This window comes from Cnephaeus nilssonii (assembly GCF_951640355.1).
Source record: "Cnephaeus nilssonii genome assembly, chromosome: 1".
NCBI classification, from domain to species: Eukaryota; Metazoa; Chordata; class Mammalia; order Chiroptera; family Vespertilionidae; genus Cnephaeus; species Cnephaeus nilssonii.
The window spans coordinates 65,509,342-65,526,407 of record NC_137072.1 but is presented as its reverse complement, the minus strand read 5'-3'; the positions used below and the strand labels follow the sequence as shown (position 1 = coordinate 65,526,407).

At 37.5% G+C, this 17,066-nt stretch overlaps 1 protein-coding gene across 7 annotated transcripts in view; it reads right to left on the bottom strand.

Annotated features, from left to right (window-relative positions):
- The window catches only part of HNRNPD (heterogeneous nuclear ribonucleoprotein D), a 20,983-nt gene extending 6,528 nt beyond the window's left edge, over positions 1-14,455 (bottom strand). For 2 of the 7 annotated variants that reach the window (XR_013813832.1, XM_079778193.1), the window contains exons 1-5: positions 13,856-14,451; positions 12,012-12,068; positions 2,938-3,106; positions 2,094-2,255; positions 854-982 (exon numbers count right to left, since the gene is read on the bottom strand). Coding sequence is in view for 6 of the 7 variants with exons in the window: in XM_079778193.1 (XP_079634319.1) it covers positions 854-982; positions 2,094-2,255; positions 2,938-3,106; positions 12,012-12,068; positions 13,856-14,082 (744 nt within the window). In the remaining variant the exon portion in view is untranslated. Of the gene's footprint in view, positions 1-853; positions 983-2,093; positions 2,256-2,937; positions 3,107-12,011; positions 12,069-13,855 lie in introns of all 7 variants that reach the window. The other 5 variants (XM_079778196.1, XM_079778195.1, XM_079778192.1 and 2 more) reach the window with 5 other exon arrangements.
- Between the last annotated feature and the right edge of the window lie 2,611 nt (positions 14,456-17,066).

Sequence of the window (17,066 nt, the reverse complement as noted above, 5' to 3'; positions counted from 1 at the left end):
AATATTAAACTGAAAATACAAGAAATAATATTGTTTTGAATTCAGAATGGCCAATACTGTCTAAAATACAGCTGGCTAATCTGTTTACCAACTGAAACCATTAGTGCTTAAAGAAATAATTACTTCTGATATCAAAAAAGTATTTGCTTGAAATATATTACTACGTCCTACTTTTCAAAAAATGTATTTTGGTAAAGCCTAGACAAAAATTCACTTAAAAAAAAATTTTGTCCTGGCCAGTTTGTCTCAGTTGGTTGGACATCATATGAAAGGTGGCCAGTTTGATTCCCAGCCAGGACACATGCCTGGGGTTGTGGGCTCCTTCCCTGGTTGGGGCCGTGCAGGAGGCTGCCCATCGATGTTTCACTCTCATATCAACGTTTCTATCTTTTTCTCACTCTCTCTTCCTCTCTCTAAAAATCAATAAACAGTAACTTTTAAAAAATTAGTTCCCGCCTTAGCCTGGGGACCGAAGGGTCCGGCATTGATTCCGGTCAAGGGCACACACCTCGGTTGCAGGCTCTTCCCTGGCCCGGCCTGGCCCCTAGTCAGGGCTCGTGCAGGAGGCAAACAATCGATGTGTCTCTCTCACATCGATATTTCTCTGTCTGTCCCTCTCTCTAAAAATCAATGGGAAAATATCCTCAGGTGAGGAATAAAAAAATTAGTTTATCTCTTGCTCCCCAATCAAAGCAAAAAAAGTTGATCAATGACTTTGACAAACAAGGAGCCAATGGAACATCTTTAAGCACAAGCACGCCAAAGAAAGCCTTTACAAAAAGCTGTATGATTGTACTATTAAAAAAAGAAAAGCTAGTTTTATAAGTCTGCAATTAAATGAAAGCGAACTTACTTTACTAAGACCAACATTGTGGTATTTCTTTTCCATTATCTTCTTCACTGGTTCCTCTTCCTTAAAGGTAATAAAGCAGAACCCACGCCTCTTATTGGATTTGTCCATGGGGAGCTCTATGGATTCCACCTGGTATAAAAAATAATTTTTAATGCCTTAGTTTGCACATTACTAACAATAATAGCACAACTTTAGAAGGGACAAGTGCACAAAGAAAACATCTATTTGGGCCTCAGGCTTTAATATGCTGTGTCCCTCTCCATTAATTCTAATCTTTGAAAAGCATTCATCAAATTAGAACATCCACTCTTACCTAAAATGTCTTCAAATATATTTATAAAAACAAGCGTCACAGGGACTAATATTTGCTATCTAATTCAAAGGTCACAAACTCAAATGCCCCATCAAGAACAAGCAGAAGGAAAGTCAATTTTAAGAAAAACAGAATAAAAGAGACTGCATTTGGGAGAAAATGAAGAGTGATGAGGACCACTGAAAACTGGAGAACATATGACTGCCCAAAGGTGGAAACTTCTACTCATCTTAGATGGTTGTTGCATACAAGAAAGCAGTTCCAAAGTTGCTTATTCTTACAAATATTTAAGAAAGCTAGATATTCAGATTTTTGTGGGAAATATTTCCACTCCTAAATACTATGAAAACATGCTTCAGTTGTAAATCAAGCAAAAGATGCATGCAAGCTATATCTGCAAACTATATTTGTAGCTCAATGTCCTATATTTCTCAGCTTTAAATCATTAATCCACAAAAGGAACTTCTATCTATTTCACTATCTATAATTAGCCTAATAAAATTTGTACATATACATGTACTTAAATTAGAAGACACCAAACTCTATTCTTAATTCTTACCCTAATCTCAGCTGAACCATTTCCTTCTATATCTCAGGTAATCTAATTTGGATTTCTTCTTGATGTTGTTTTATTTAAATTTACTCATTAATATGGTAAATTTAAATTTACTCTATTAATACCCTATGAGATAAGAATGTCTATTTCATCTTTGTTTACCCTGTGCACAGCAGTGCTATGCATACAGTAGTTCCTCAATAAAGGGAAAAATGCAATCATCCAACCTTTAAAGATCTGCTAATAAAAGTATTCACAATATCCTCATGGCAAAAATAACAGCATAATCTGTTTAAAACTTCAAAAAACCCTTAATGTGACAATTATATTCCACTAATCTGGAAAGAAAACTGGGTCAAAACATCACATACCTCACCAAAACCACCAAAGTACTCCCTTATTTTCTCTTCAGGTGTATCTGGAGAAAGGCCACCAACAAAAATTTTTTTAACAGGCTCTTTTGTTTTCATGGCTTTGGCCCTTTTAGGATCAATCACCTTCCCATTCAATTTATGTTCTTTCTGATCCATGACCTAAGGAAATTGAAGTTTTTTATTTTAAATATGCATATCTTAAGTTCAGAGACTATTATTAACTTATCTAAAAATAATTATAGTTAAAACTAATATAGCTAAGGCTAGGTACATGTTAACTGGCTCATGATTAAACTGTCAAATTGTAGTGATGTGACACCAGTATTTAAACATAAAGGTAAGAACCGGTAGGGGAGACACAAATCAATAACTACAAAACATCACCTCTAACTATCAGCAATAGAGACATGATTGCCTCTTCTCCTTAGCCCAAGACAAAATGTCTCAGTTAAAAGTTTCTTGCCTAAGAAATTAAAAAAAAAAAAAAAAAAAAAAAACACAAAAAAACTATACTTCTATAAACTTGTCACAGCACATCCTTTTAATTAGTCATCTTTGTCTCAATATTTTTAAAGTTAATTTTAATTTAGTAGAGCCTAGCACACAAAATACACGTATTCAATGAATTATTTTTATACTTGGGCATATTTTTAAATTTTTTATCAGAAATATAGTTGGCGTAGTAAACAATTATTGAATCTAACTCTTCATAATAAAATGTATTGGCAAGAATTGTATCTTCATATTTTTGCAAAAGGGGAAATCACAAATGGGCAAATTAGTTTTATCAAGCTATCAACATTTTTTTGTTATTAATTGATCAGAACACATAACACACTACCTTATCTACACTCTCCGACTCTTTAAACAGCACAAAGCCAAAACCCCTTGATCGCCCTGTGATAGGATCTAACTTCAGAGTGCAGTCTACAACTTCACCAAATTTGGAGAAGTAGTCCTTCAGATCTTTCTTTGTAGTGTCCCAGCTAAGGCCTCCTATAAACATTTTCCTGTAAAGACAAAAAGCAATATTAAAATGCTAAAAAAACAAAACAAAAACAAACTTTGCCCTAAATACGTATCGACATCAATAATCCCTTTTTTCAGACTGCACCAATTTACTGGGCAGTATGTGAAAATGTCATTCTTCCTATATAACCACATTATCAAGAACACCCTATTCCAGTTTTGGAAAGTTTTGCTTTATCACTGCTGCTTCTGCATAATTACAATATAGTGAGCAGGCAGCAGGTTAAGTTTTCTGACTTAGCAGAGATAAATGTCTCCCCAAAGTAAAAAAAACTTGTACATTAAGCCTTTCTTAAATTACAAGTTAAATGTTGGTAACAGCAAAATACAGAATTTTAGCTTCAAATTTCCCTTCCAAATCTTCATTATACGTATAAAAAGGCTATTTATTCCTCAGTGATCAGTGACAGCATGTCTATGCTAAACTTCCTTTCTATTTAATAGTTCTCATTAACAAAACTCTTAGCACATACAATGGAAAATTCTAAATCTCACATCACAATTAAGTTGTAAACCAAGTTTTTTAATGTGAAGTCCTTAATAAAGACAAAAGTGATCATGTGAACAATTTAGTGAACAAAAAGAATTATCCATTGAAGCACAATCCACTAATTAACCTAGATGATTTATTTACAGTAGAACCTCAGTTAACCAGCAATAAAATATGTAAACCGTTAAAATGCTAGAAGTGACTGGTGGTAAACAGAAACCACTAAGACACTTTAAGAACAAAAATATATATTACCAAAAAATTTAAGGTGAAATCTTTTTGTAAACAGCAATAGGCCATAAAGCTCAGATCCAGCAACTCTGTGATCCTTTTTAGATCTGTGCCCTATGTCCCCCTCCACAAAAGAACTATCATATGACATACCTTCTACCCTTTAAAGAGACAGGACTGGAGATTTTTATTTTAAGGGTAAACTGTCAGAATTTGTTATGTGAGGGCTAAAAATTTCATCATGGGAATAAAATCATCCTTGCTCACCGATTTATCATCTTTATAACTGGGGTGGGTCGGGGTAGGGATGGGGATGTGGTACTAACTTCCAGCTGTGGAAAGAAATTAAAAGCAGAAAATATCAACATCTTGTGGGTTTTAAAATATTACCACTAAAGCCAATTCTTGCAACAAGAAGCCAATTTTATCCCTAGAATAAGATCTTGCTTCTGCTTCTCCCTAAAGATGCCAGATTAACTGAGGTGTTACTGATCTTACTAGTTTACCCATAAACTTTATTTTTACTACTGATAACAAAGTTAACTTTTAATGTAAAAGAAGTCTTACTTAAGGCATACACTGTGCTTCCCACTTCAGGTCAGGTTTTTCAACTTGTACATGTTTCTAGAGTTGGGCCATTTATACGCTTAACTTTCTGGATTTTCTCTGATAAAATTTCCATGCTTAAAGGAACCTTTATTAACCCTTTTTTGTATTTTATAATCAAATGAACATAACCAAAACATCCATGTTGTATAGGTATTGTTAACATTTATTGCTAATTCAATGGGGGGGGGGGGGGTTTGAGGATATTTTCAATTACATTTTCTTTCATTCAAGTAATACACCAATCCTAGTCACTTAAGTTGCCTTAAACACCTTATTTCTTAACCTAAAGATCCAGAGTACTTCCTTCATACATGAAAGTTCATTACCAACATTTACACTTTCAAGGTTAGAAGGACATAACTCTTTTTAAAGATGAGAAAACTGACTAGTAAAGCAATGACCTCTTATTTATCCATTACAAGTTCCGGAACAGAAACAACTTCAAGTTGAAATTTAAATTTTAAATTACCAATTCTGTAAGTATTACAGAAGTTTTTCACCAATAATTTAGGTTTGAAATTATTTCAGCCTCTAAAGAATATCTAAGAAACAGACCAGACACAGAATTTTCTTGCCTTTCAACGTTAGCTTTTTTTAAAAAAGCTTTTGTATTTGAGACAATACTAGTTTTAATTTTATTTAACCAAGGCAATGTTTATATTGGATTAAGTATCCTTAAACTAAACAAAAAAAACAAAAAAAACAAAAACACACCCAATCGCAAATAAATAAATTCTAACACCAAGAATGAGGCATGTTCTATTATTACTCACAAGCCCCAAATGTTTTTTACAGCATAGGAAGTCAGTTTTCTTAAATATTAGATAAGCATACTAATTCATTAACTAGCCCCATAAAAGTGCTCTCCAAAGAAACTTCCCACCTTTAATAGTCTTTGGTAGAGAAGTCATTAACTGTGTCTACCTTAGAACTGAAAAGGTCACTGAAGATGCTATCCTTCCTAATCCATCAAATTCCATTTTCAGAAAATAAAATATTCTGGCCAATTGTAATTTATATATATTAAGATTACTATTTCTCAAAATATTTAGAGCAAACCATGTAGTAAAACTTCAGCTATCCATCACCTTTAAAGAATGAAAGCCAAATATTCCACCTTCCTTAAGGCACTGCCAGCCTTCCCCAATTTCTCTCCAACTGTTCTTTAACCTTCAATTATTTGGAATAAAATTTTTTCATCTACAACGTATCACCCTTCTGCCTTAAGTAATCATGATTTGACACTATTCGGGTCAGTCATCCCGAATATATCATGCTACTGTAAATTAGAGCTATTTATTAACACACTTTGTGCATCCCATGTCTTAGAAATTTTAACAAGTTACTTCATTTTTGCCAGGTTAATCACCAGTTGCTGTTCTAAAAAGGCCTTCAACCACCCATTTTGGTAGCATAGTTAGGTGACACTCAAACTTGCCAAATTTTATGTAAAGTATACAGTAGTAAGAGTGGCTCTTCTAAGGCAAATGTATTTCCATTTGGTAGGCCATAAATCACTTTTTCTTCTGCTCTAAGTATGGTTGCTGCATAACAGATTACTGGACAAGTAAATATACTACAATGAACACAAACTGTACCAAGTCCATTCCATCTGTACTAAATGGAACATATTAAATACATTCCATCTTTTATTCAGTAGGCACACCAAAACATCACAGTATGGTACAGTGAAGTGTTATCTTTAATTCTGGATAAATGGGAACTTATTTTTGCCTCTCTAGAACATCAGCACTGACATGCTCTCCCTCAAATTGAGATGGTATAAGATGATACCAATTTAAAGTTTCTATGTTTTATATTATTGTATCTTGCTTAAAGCACAATACCTATTGTCCATCCAGATTACCTCTGCTGCCTTGAATACAAAGACTGACTTCCAAGATGCTGTCACTCCTGCAGAGATGTGCAAACACTTTACAATGAAGTACAGATAGAATGTCAGAAAAATCCTAAGCAGCCAAGTTATAACTACATCACAAGATTTGTTCAAGTAGCAACAAAAATGGGTCCCTAATGCTGGAATACAGTTTAAAATTTGATCCTTAGTTTTAAGTAAATCAATAACCCCAATTAAAATGTAGGACTTCACCTACAGTAATTTATTAACCGTTTTCTTTTAAAATTCTACCTATTAGGTATTTAGCACCCCAAAAGGCATATACTATTCAATTTAGAACACCCACTCAACAATTTAAGTCTCTGCTTTTACTGATATTGATTTTACCCCATATTACAGTAAATGACAGGCAAAAGTTATATAATTGAGTGCAAATGACTTATCTAAATGCTATCCAGTGTCTTTTAGAAATTTAGGCTGCTTTGTAGGATATACTTTAGAGAAAATAAATTTAGAGGCAGTAAACCAAAATCCTACCTCCACCACTTACTAACTGTGACCCCAAGGGGGAAAAAAAATTCCATGGTTGTTTCCACATCTATAAAAGAAAACAAAACAAAACAAAAGACTAAGAGCCTACCTTAAATTAGCACAGAACATAGTCTGATGCTCAATAAAAATAAGTTATTATTTAGAAGTGGTAGAGCACAATCTAAACATAATTTAACAAAGCAACTTTTTCATGTATTCAATGGCATAACTTAAATCTGCATGAACTATATGACATTTCCAACATTAAGGGGAAAGGTCAGGATGAATTTTATATAATGGATCCTAAGATTATTTTCAGACTTAACGCAGAAATGTTTAAGTATCCCATGTAAAAAAAAATATATGTAGAGTGAAAATCAGGTTGTCTAAGACTAAAGTTTAATTCCAAAAATCATCTTATGACTACTGTGTCTCTACATAAACACCAGTCTGTACTCTACATGAATTAATGTAAGGAATAATTTCAAAATATAAAAGGCATTACATATGGAGCAGAGCTGGTTGGTGGGAAATGCTTTAATACTTCTGTTTTTTCCCCATCTAAAGAACTTTTTCTCTGTACTTTTGAGGTCATTAGGTTATTCCAAAACCAATTCCAACAGTATTTTATTTCAAGTTACTTCCCCTAACAAGTCTTTAGTGTGAAATATCTTATTCAAGGTAAAATTATAAGCATCATTAGACTTTCAATTTTGGAATAGGGAACCCGCCCCCTCCCCAAATTCTATAACTTTCAAACACTTCCGAACAAATCACAATCTTCGTATGTGGTTTCATAACAAGTTCTGACAGTTTAAAAAATACGACAAAATGTAAATGTGATTTACATTTCAAGTACTTGACTAGCCAATCACTGTCACCTTTCAAAATGTTACTCAAGCATACCACTAACCTTTATTTAAATAAATTTCCTGGTATTTTATCATTGTAGTTATTCCTTTAAAATATTAAATTATCATGAAATCTCACCAACACTTGTGGTTTTTTTTCCCTTAGAAATTACAGAGTTATTTTAAAGCCACCAGTTACCTATAATGGAAGGGATGGGTTTACTTTTTGCAACTAAATAGTACCACGTTAAGAGTAATCATTTTAGATTCTGTGTAAAACATACCTTTAGAAATAGCTTACAAACTTTTAACCATCATTATAAAATATTAATTTTTCTAGCTTAGTATATTAAATGTCATTACTTTATACTTTAGAATACTAAGTTGAAAACATAATAGCTAATAAGCTAAACATGACAGCTTTTAAATAAACTTTAAATGTTTAACCTCAAATCTCCCCTTTTTCATTTCATTTCATTCAAGGCAGGAATGACATCTTGTATTTTTACTTTTCAAATAAACTCTCAGTTTTTTAAGTCCCATCTACTAGGGGTTAAGGAATAGGGCTTCCTTAACCTAGAAGCTAAAGTTCTGGTTAACTGAGATTACTACATTCACAATTCTATAACGATATGCATTGGAAATCAATTTAAATATCAACACTAAACTCAGAAAATGATTTTTATCTTTACTGACTGATGAAATTTAAGAATCCTGCAATTCTTTAACTTTTTAATAGTATAAGGGAAACAATTACAGAAGATTCATCCCATGGCATGGTTGGTTCTTTTTTTATTATTACTTGCTAATAGTTTTCATCTTTTTCAAAGGGCTAAAGAGGGGGATTTTCCTAGTTGTTTGGGCTTTGTGACAGTGCTAAGTCTAGGTAAGCAGGAATTTGCAGAACATGACCCAATACTTAAAACTATCACCCTGACTATTGGCCAAACACTGCCAGTAATAAGTCTTCCCACCCCACCCCAGTCTTAAATATCTAGCTCCAAAGTACAATATAATACTCCAGAAACTAAAACATGCTTACCTTTACTCCACAGGAGTAAATCACTGGTAGTATCAACTATTAAGACACAGGACAAATACACACAAACTGAAAGCAAGCTATGTAGTCAATCTTCCTGTGGTGAGCAGTTGTTTCCAACACATAGATCAGCAAACCAAGTAACAAACATGTTGTATTACCTGAGACCACACTGTTGGAAGTGAAGTAAGAGAAACAGATCCCACGCTTCCAGCATCCAGTTCAGTGCCCTATCTACTAAAATGTTGAAGCAGAACTAAAGTGAAATAAAACTTTGAACTAACAAAAGTTATGTTTCACTCCATTTGTGAACTTGCACACATTTGAGGTGCACAGCTTTAAGTAGAATAGGAAAAAGGTTCCCTTTTAAATGTTTTCAAGTATGGCATGTATCACTTGAAGACTAAAATGAACCATCCTACATGTTGATTATAAATCACAACAGACAAGACTTTCTTATATTAGGGCAGCCTTACATGACAGAATACTCAGGCAATATTAAAACTACACAGTAAATACACAACTAGTTTATAGAATATGTCACACGACTTGAGAAAAAAACAGGCTTAAGGCAAGTATATTTATCTCAAAAATGAGCACTGAAAAACTTCAATGATATTCTCTAATTCTAAACCGAAAAGGTCAGGTGATTTTTATAGTATCGTTCATAGATAAGAATTTGAAATGGAGAGAATTTATTATTCCTCCCTTATATGTTCATTATCTCAAGATTTGGGGACACCCATTGCTACAATTTTAACACTGGAAACCTGTCAAAGGTTCCAAAGAATGCTATTATTCAAACCCCATCTACTCAGGGTCTCAAGTTTACTGATTCAAAGGCCAGTAAAGTTGGCGTGAGACTGTTCTAAAATTGTTTTACAGAGCAAATAGTGTTCAGAATGTCCCGAAGCACCAGGGTATACTATGACCTCAAATATTTAAAACAAAAACGTATAGTCCCGTTTCTTAAAAATTAAAAGGAGAGAACCTATAGCAGCATTCACGAAATTTCCCAACAGGCTAATCACACTTGAGCTTATATACTAATGATTAGAAGAATAGATCAAACATCCTGTTATTAGAAAAGTATTGCTATGGTAACTGGATAGGACTTTTTGCTTCCTGCCCAATCCAATGCAAACCAGTCAATGTACCTATTTTGTAAGTGTCTGAAAGCTAATACATTATAGTTTTCCACTGAGCATGAGAATTTAAAAATTGCCTTGCTACATGGCATGTCTATTTTGCCAGACACTAATCTTTGAGTTTCTACCTTAATGGAACTGCAGCCCTGTAGAGAACATGAGTCCATACCCAAAGAGGAAATTCCAGTGCAAAAGCTTCTTAATAAAAACTAAGATATTAAAGTTGGAAAGATTAAAATGAGGTGAATTCAGGAAGGCATTTTATTATGAAAACAATTACTCCAAAAGTCCACAGTAAACTGTGGAAACATCTATTCTAAGTATGTAACAGGCATGCCCTCCTCAAACAGCTGTTTAGTCTTATACTCAGATTTTGAGAAAACTTTTAAGTCTACAACAAAATGATTTAATAATTTAGGATGAAACTGTAATCACTTTATTCCCAAGTTAGAACTGTAAAAAGAAACACACGCAGAAATGTGTTTAAGAAATTAAATTTAGATGATTTTATATCTAGTAAGCAGTCTTACCCTTACTATTGAAACTATTATGAAATTGCTGCCCAATGTCCCTCAAACAGGAAGACAAGGAAAAAGAATAGATAGGGCGGCAAGTGCACAGACACCAAGAAGTTTTTTAATGGTCTTGAGATTTTTTGTTTGTTTGTTCAAAAGAACAGTATTATATTAATTTAATAGGATGAGGCTGGGTGGGCAATAATTTTAAAAGGTCAAATATTAAGACTTTAAAAATTAAAAGCATTATTTGATAAATGTAAACTTGCTTAATTTAAAGGGAACCTCCTATTTTCAATAGGTTATAATCGGACAGAATTTAAAATGTTCATTAAACTATAAATATTTAACTGCCAATTTTTCCTGAGAGGTCACTCAAAAAACTTGTGAAGTTATAGTATTAGGCAACAAGGCCAGTATAATTTTTACAAGAGTAAAACAATGACCTAAGTTTATGGTCCTTTCAAATTACTGAAAATAATTACATAAGATTTGGAATATATAGTGGAGTAGAAAGACCATGTACAATTATCCTTTAATCTTACTGTGTCACTATTAGCAGTAAAATATCAGTATGAGGGTATAATTTTCATCAGAAACATTTTTATTCTTTATGTCCAATTCTGACCCCAGTTTCTTCTTTTGCTTTTTTCCCCTTGAGATTACTGCTGCTTCCAATCTGCTTTATCTCCAATATAAAACTGGATAGATTTCAGTGGATGAGAATACAGTATCAAGAAAAGCTCAAATAAAAGTTAAATGATATCCCAACTGGGCTCTTAATAGAAGGTAATTTGTACATATAAGTCAGCTATCTACAAATTACTGGCCCTCCATGCTCCAGTAGTGGTGGATAAAAAAAACTCCTGGAAAACTCTAATATAATCCTAAAGAAAAACTGAGCTTTAAGGAAAAGTAATATAAAAAACAGTCAATCTAGCCTTCCAAAGAGCAGTCATGCAACTGTGAACATGTCAACCAACTGTAATTAACATTCCAGCCAAATCACACAAAATAAAAAATCTGATTTAAGAGCTGTAGTGGAAAGCCACATCAGCCCATCTTTGAATAGTACATATCAATTCTTAAAGTTATATTTATAAATAAATAGGTTTGGTGATAAAAATGTACAATTTTGCATAATATATACAATGCTACTTTTTAAATTATTTTACTTTTGACATCTCCAGAATATTTCAGTATAACATGCAAGACATTTTAAACACAAGATTTTATATACATCAAGTAACCTTCACATTTAGCACTAAACTTATAATTCCAAAATTATATTTTTCTTAAAAAACAAAAATCAAATTTGAAATTAGTTATTTTTTCTTGCCCAGATAAAAAAAATTACTAATTATATTAAGCTTTAATTGGCCAAACCACAATTACATGCATTACCACAGAACAAAAACGATGTAATAGCATCAGTTTTGCCCAAAGATCACTCATGGTACCTAAAAAGATTTTATATCCCAGGTACAAGATATCCTACTGTACTAAGGTCTAGAATTTCCTGGGGAGTCAATGGGCAACAAACCAAAACACAGCCTCTCCAAGTTATGACTATTGAAACCTTTATAATACAGAAATAAAATTTAAAAGTTTTACCATTCTTCCCGCTGTGCCGTCGCTGCTTCAGAGTGTCGTGGGGAGGAGTTTGAATGGCTAGGGAATTAACAACCGGTACAGCAACCAATCAAAATTCTAGTTTTAGTTTTTGACATTGTTAGGGTTAAAAACTTTAATTAATTTACACTTCAGTTCAACAGTAGCTAACTACAAAGGCAGCTACTTTGTGATTTGAAAAATCAAGGTTAACAGGAAGCCTGCCCCAAACAACAAGTTATATATACAATTACTCATTTTGGTACCTCTGCCCAAATAACAGAATTCAGAAAACAAAAACCAAAATAGCAAGGCTTAAGTTTCCAAATATTTAACATATCCCTTTCTTAAATTAAGCTATACATTATTCAAGATTAATTAAGAAAAGCTAGTTTCCTATCCCACCTCCAGTCTCCCAGTCAGCACAATCAGCAAACAGCCGAACAAGTCTGTCTGGGCTTAGATTAAATCCTGGACTCCAAAGTGCTTCTCTCTCCTCCCTCCAAATCTTGTGCTCTTTCCCACCTGCTTTTACCTTCCAACACCTTTCCCCTTGTTATAATGAAATAAATTCACACACACACTACAAAAAGGATTGGAAGCTTGACCCAAGATCGTTATTAACAGGAGTTAAGAAAACCCAACCAAGAACCCCGATTTAGTCCCTCTTGCTAACTCCCGCGCCCCAATGCTGCATTTTGATATAAGTGCAGCTTTAAGTAATGTGCACAACCATTTCCAATGGGAGGTAGCAAGTTACTATTTAAAAACCTGCAAAATAAAAAAGTTATGCCATAGCATAATACAGGATTTGTTCATTTTTTAAAAGGCTGGTGGGCCTCCTTTAACAGTGGGTAAGAGCAGGAAGGAGAAATCAAGAGAGACCAAAAAAGGATCCTGGGCACCGGGTGGGGAAAAAAGGATTTTGTAAAAAAATGGAAACTGCACAGAAAAAGTAAAGTGGGTAAGAGGACCACATCTGCACGAACAAGTGGGGAACCCAACAGCTGAGAGCGAGAAAAGGGTGCGTGGTTAGTGTCACTCGGCGGGGTGGGGGAAGGGCCGCCAGGAGCCGGAGGCAGAACAGTTCCAGTCAAGTGCAGGCCCCGCCGACCGGGAACTTAACCAAGGCCCGTGGAGCAAACCGAGGTACCAACAGGCGGTGCGGGGACTTTCACCCAGTCCAATGTGTTCCCTAGGCTGAAAAATAGGGGCTATGGAAGCAAGCCGTTGTGCGATAGTGAACAGTAAAAAAAGGCGAAGGGATCGAGGCGAAACTTATTCAAAATACTAAAAAAAAAAAAAAAAAAGTCATCCTGAAGCGGAAACGGGAGCACAGGTGGAAGCCTACGCGTTCCCCCAAAGAATGTACTTTATAAAACAATCGCATCGTCTCGGGATGCTGGAGTGAGTCGCTCCAAATAAACCTTAGTTGCATAAAGGCTTGATATCTGTTTGCGTTTTTTTATGCCCTGGACTTTAGAAACGGGGGACGGAGAGGATGGGGGGAGGAAAAGGTGCCCTCGACAGGCGGGAAAAAATCCTGGCGGCTAAATCGGTGGGAGGAGACCCAGGGCAAGGGAGGGAGTAAGGGCGGGCCGGGGAGCAGCGTGGTGATGGCTAAAGGTGGAAACGTGTGTGATGGGGGAGGGGGCGGCGAGCAGGCACGGGGAGAAGGAAATGAAAGCCCCCGGGGATGCCAACGTCGAGGAGCGGGGAGCCGTGCAAGGAGGCGGCGTGGGGCCCTGGACGGAGGGCAGAGAGCGGGAACGAGGCCTAATGGCGGGGAACAAGAAGGGGGAGGGGGAATAGTTGGGCCTGGCTATCCCGGGCCGCCCCTTACTCACCCTTCATCCTCCTCGTTCTTACTGGCATCTATCTTCGCTCCCTCCGACTCGGCGCTGCCCCCTTCGGTGCCTCCGGCCGCGGTTCCGCCCCCGGTCCCGGCTCCGCTTCCCGCCGCCGCCGATGCCCCTTGCGCCGCCGCCACCATGGCTCCCTCCTGCTCGCCTGCCGAGCCGCCTACCGCCGCCGTTGCCGCCGCGCCGTCTCCGCCGAACTGCTCCTCCGACATCGTGCTACTGCCTCCGCCGCCGAAGAGACGACACCCGCCGCTGCCGCGAACCGAAACTAGCAGCAAAGTAATCCCCGCCGCTGCCGCGCGCCCGCCGTACCGCGCGAAGCACACAACAAGGCAGAGAAGGCGCGCGTGGCTGCGAAGGCTCCTGCGCCTCTCCCCGGCCTGCCCACCTCGCCTCCCACTCCCGCGCGGCGCGCACTCCCGCTCTCTGCCGCTGCACTAAAAAAGAAGCAGCAGCAGCGGCGGCCGCGCTCGCCTCCTCCTCGCTTTAATGGCGCCGCCGCGGACCACCTAAAATGGCCGACGGAAGAACGGCGCGTCCCGGTCACGTGACGCGCGAGCGCGCCCTTTGCACCTCCCCCGCCCCCCTCTACAGCTATTTTTTTTTTTTTCCCCTTCCTCCTCGGTCCCGCCTTCTCGCTCCCTTTTATACCTTCTGGCTTGCGCCGCGCCGCACAGCGTGGGGCCTTTAAAAGGAACCGGAAGTGGCGTTCGATGAGACGGCCGCGCGGGGGACCCTCGAGAACAAGGAGCGCTGTTTCGAAGGCGCGGCTAGAGATTGCCCTCCCTCGGCCCCGCCCCTCCGAGGGTTCCAGCATGGCTCTCCCTCCCACCCTACCTGCACTCCTCGGCGGCGGGCGGGTGTGGTACGGCCGTGCCCGGTGCGCCTGCGGCGTGGAGGTGCGGCTGGGAGACCCGCACCCGCTGCGCCTTCAGTCCTGGTCGTTCCCGGCCTGAGGAAAGAGGCTTCCGGGAGGTGCAGTCCCCGTGCCTCCTCCGCTCCGTCCCGAGCGGCGCCTGGGGATGCCCCGCTCACGGTCCGGCCGCGGCGGCTGCGCGCGTGCCCGGCCTGCGACAGCTCCGCCCGCCGGAATCGCCCGGGTGACATTGAGGGTTCCCCGGCTGCCGCTTCCACGCTGGCCAACCTACGGCGGGCAGGCCGAGGCCGCTGGAAGATTAGTTCTTTTTCGTTTTAAGATTTGTTTTCCAAGTAAGAGTTTTTTCCGTGCCTGCCTTTCTCCTGAAAAGGGTTCGTCTAGAGAAGGAGGTAACTTGTATGTTTTAAGGAACAGGGGCGGTTTTCGCTTTGCTTGCCTTATTGGAAATCCTGAAGCCTGCCGCGACTGTTTGAAAATACTGGGAGTTGGGAAGTGTCAGATCCGCCAAGGGTTCATTTAATTTTAACGACTTTTAGTCCTTGTACTAAATAGAATGTATAAAGTGCTGTGAGTCATCTTTACAAGGTCTCTGCGTTTGCTGTGTGGGAGGTTGGGGTGTGTTTTTTTAAACACCGCTAGGCGTTTCGTGCAGGGTGACAGTAAATTTCTTTAACAGACCTGGTTAGGAATCCCAAATGCCTTGGCTGGAAGCTGGGTTATCTGGGCTTTGGGGCTTGCGGCGTCATGCAGTACACCCTAAAGAAAATACAGCTTCTAGGTTCTGTTTTACTCAACAAATAATTATTTGCTTGTTTAGCATGTGCCCAGGAATTGGGGAAACAAAGATTAATACAAAATATAGCAAAGAACTCTGAAGAGTTTAAATACTCGTTTTCTGCTCTGTAATTAAGTGAACGTTCTCCAAAAATCTCATAGGAAGATAAAAAAAATATCTAATTTTCATTATTAATCAAGTTAGCAAAATTTGCATTACAGAATAATCAAAACTCAAGAGTACAGATCAAATTCTGAAAGTGTCCTAAAAATAGAATCTTACCAGTACAGTGTAGGGAATATAGTCAATAATATTGTAATAACTATGCATGTTATTAACTCAGATGGGTACTAGACTTATCAGGGGGAAATCCCTTCATAAGTTATATAAATGTCTAATCACTAGTCTGTACACCTGAAACTAATATAAAATTGAATGTTAACTGTAATTGAAAACTAAAAAGTATATACATATATAATCTTACTGGATTACTGTATTAAGCAAATCACACACAGGCAATGTCAAGATCAGGTATCTGGATCAAGTAGTAATGACTTCAGGTATGTCTTCACCTGTCAAAATTGTAGCTAAGGAGAAAGTAAGTATTTGTTTTCAAGCCAAATATTCCCATTTAGAGACAACTAAGGAGATCATCTGAAGGGAAGTAACTAAAATCTTTTCTGTCTTCAAGAGAGGATTCTTTTTCTCTTACAACAGCTATGGACATGCCCCACCAAAGTAATAGGCTTTCCCAAAAGGTTCATTTTTTTTTTTTTGTATATTACTCTTTTATCAAAAGGTTCATTTTAATTTACATGTAGGCCAGTTGTTTCTGGACTTTTTGGAATTTATGTAAAAAAAAGGAATAATTTTAAAGCGAACACCTTTACTGTATACTACATATGTATGATGCCATATCACTCATGTCTCTATATATTATGGTCCAAATCTCTGCACCCTATGCTCCTACATCCAACCAACATTCCTCTGAGGACTCACACTTTCAATCCTAGTTCTTTTCACATTCCTCATCTGCCTAGTAAACCTATTCATCCGTCAAAACCCCAATCCAATGTTACTCCTGTGAAGCTTTCCCAGACTCCCTGAGGCAGAATTAATCATCCATTCTCACAACCCTTTATCCTTACTTCCGTTGTTATAAGTATGCAGTTGTACTAGATCATGAGTTCCTGGAGAGCAAAGATAATGTATTCTGTGTATCTTAGAGATATATATAAATGTATACATAGTAGACTAATTGTCAGTTGAAATATAGAGTGACAAAGTGATAGATATTTCCAATCTGCTATGTCTGTGGCCTTTGAGGCAAACTAAGTATGCTTCCAAGGAATTAAGAGGCTTTGCTTCCCACCATCCCATTTCATCTCTGGCATAAAAACACTTTCTCAAACTTCTTGCTGATATGTGAAGTTCTTTAAGAAGGAGAAAACCAAACTTTTATTCCATAATCACAGGTAAAAATTTGAGGTTTAAGTGACTGAAGATTATATATTGGTACTGTCTTAGAGCAACCCAAACCACTG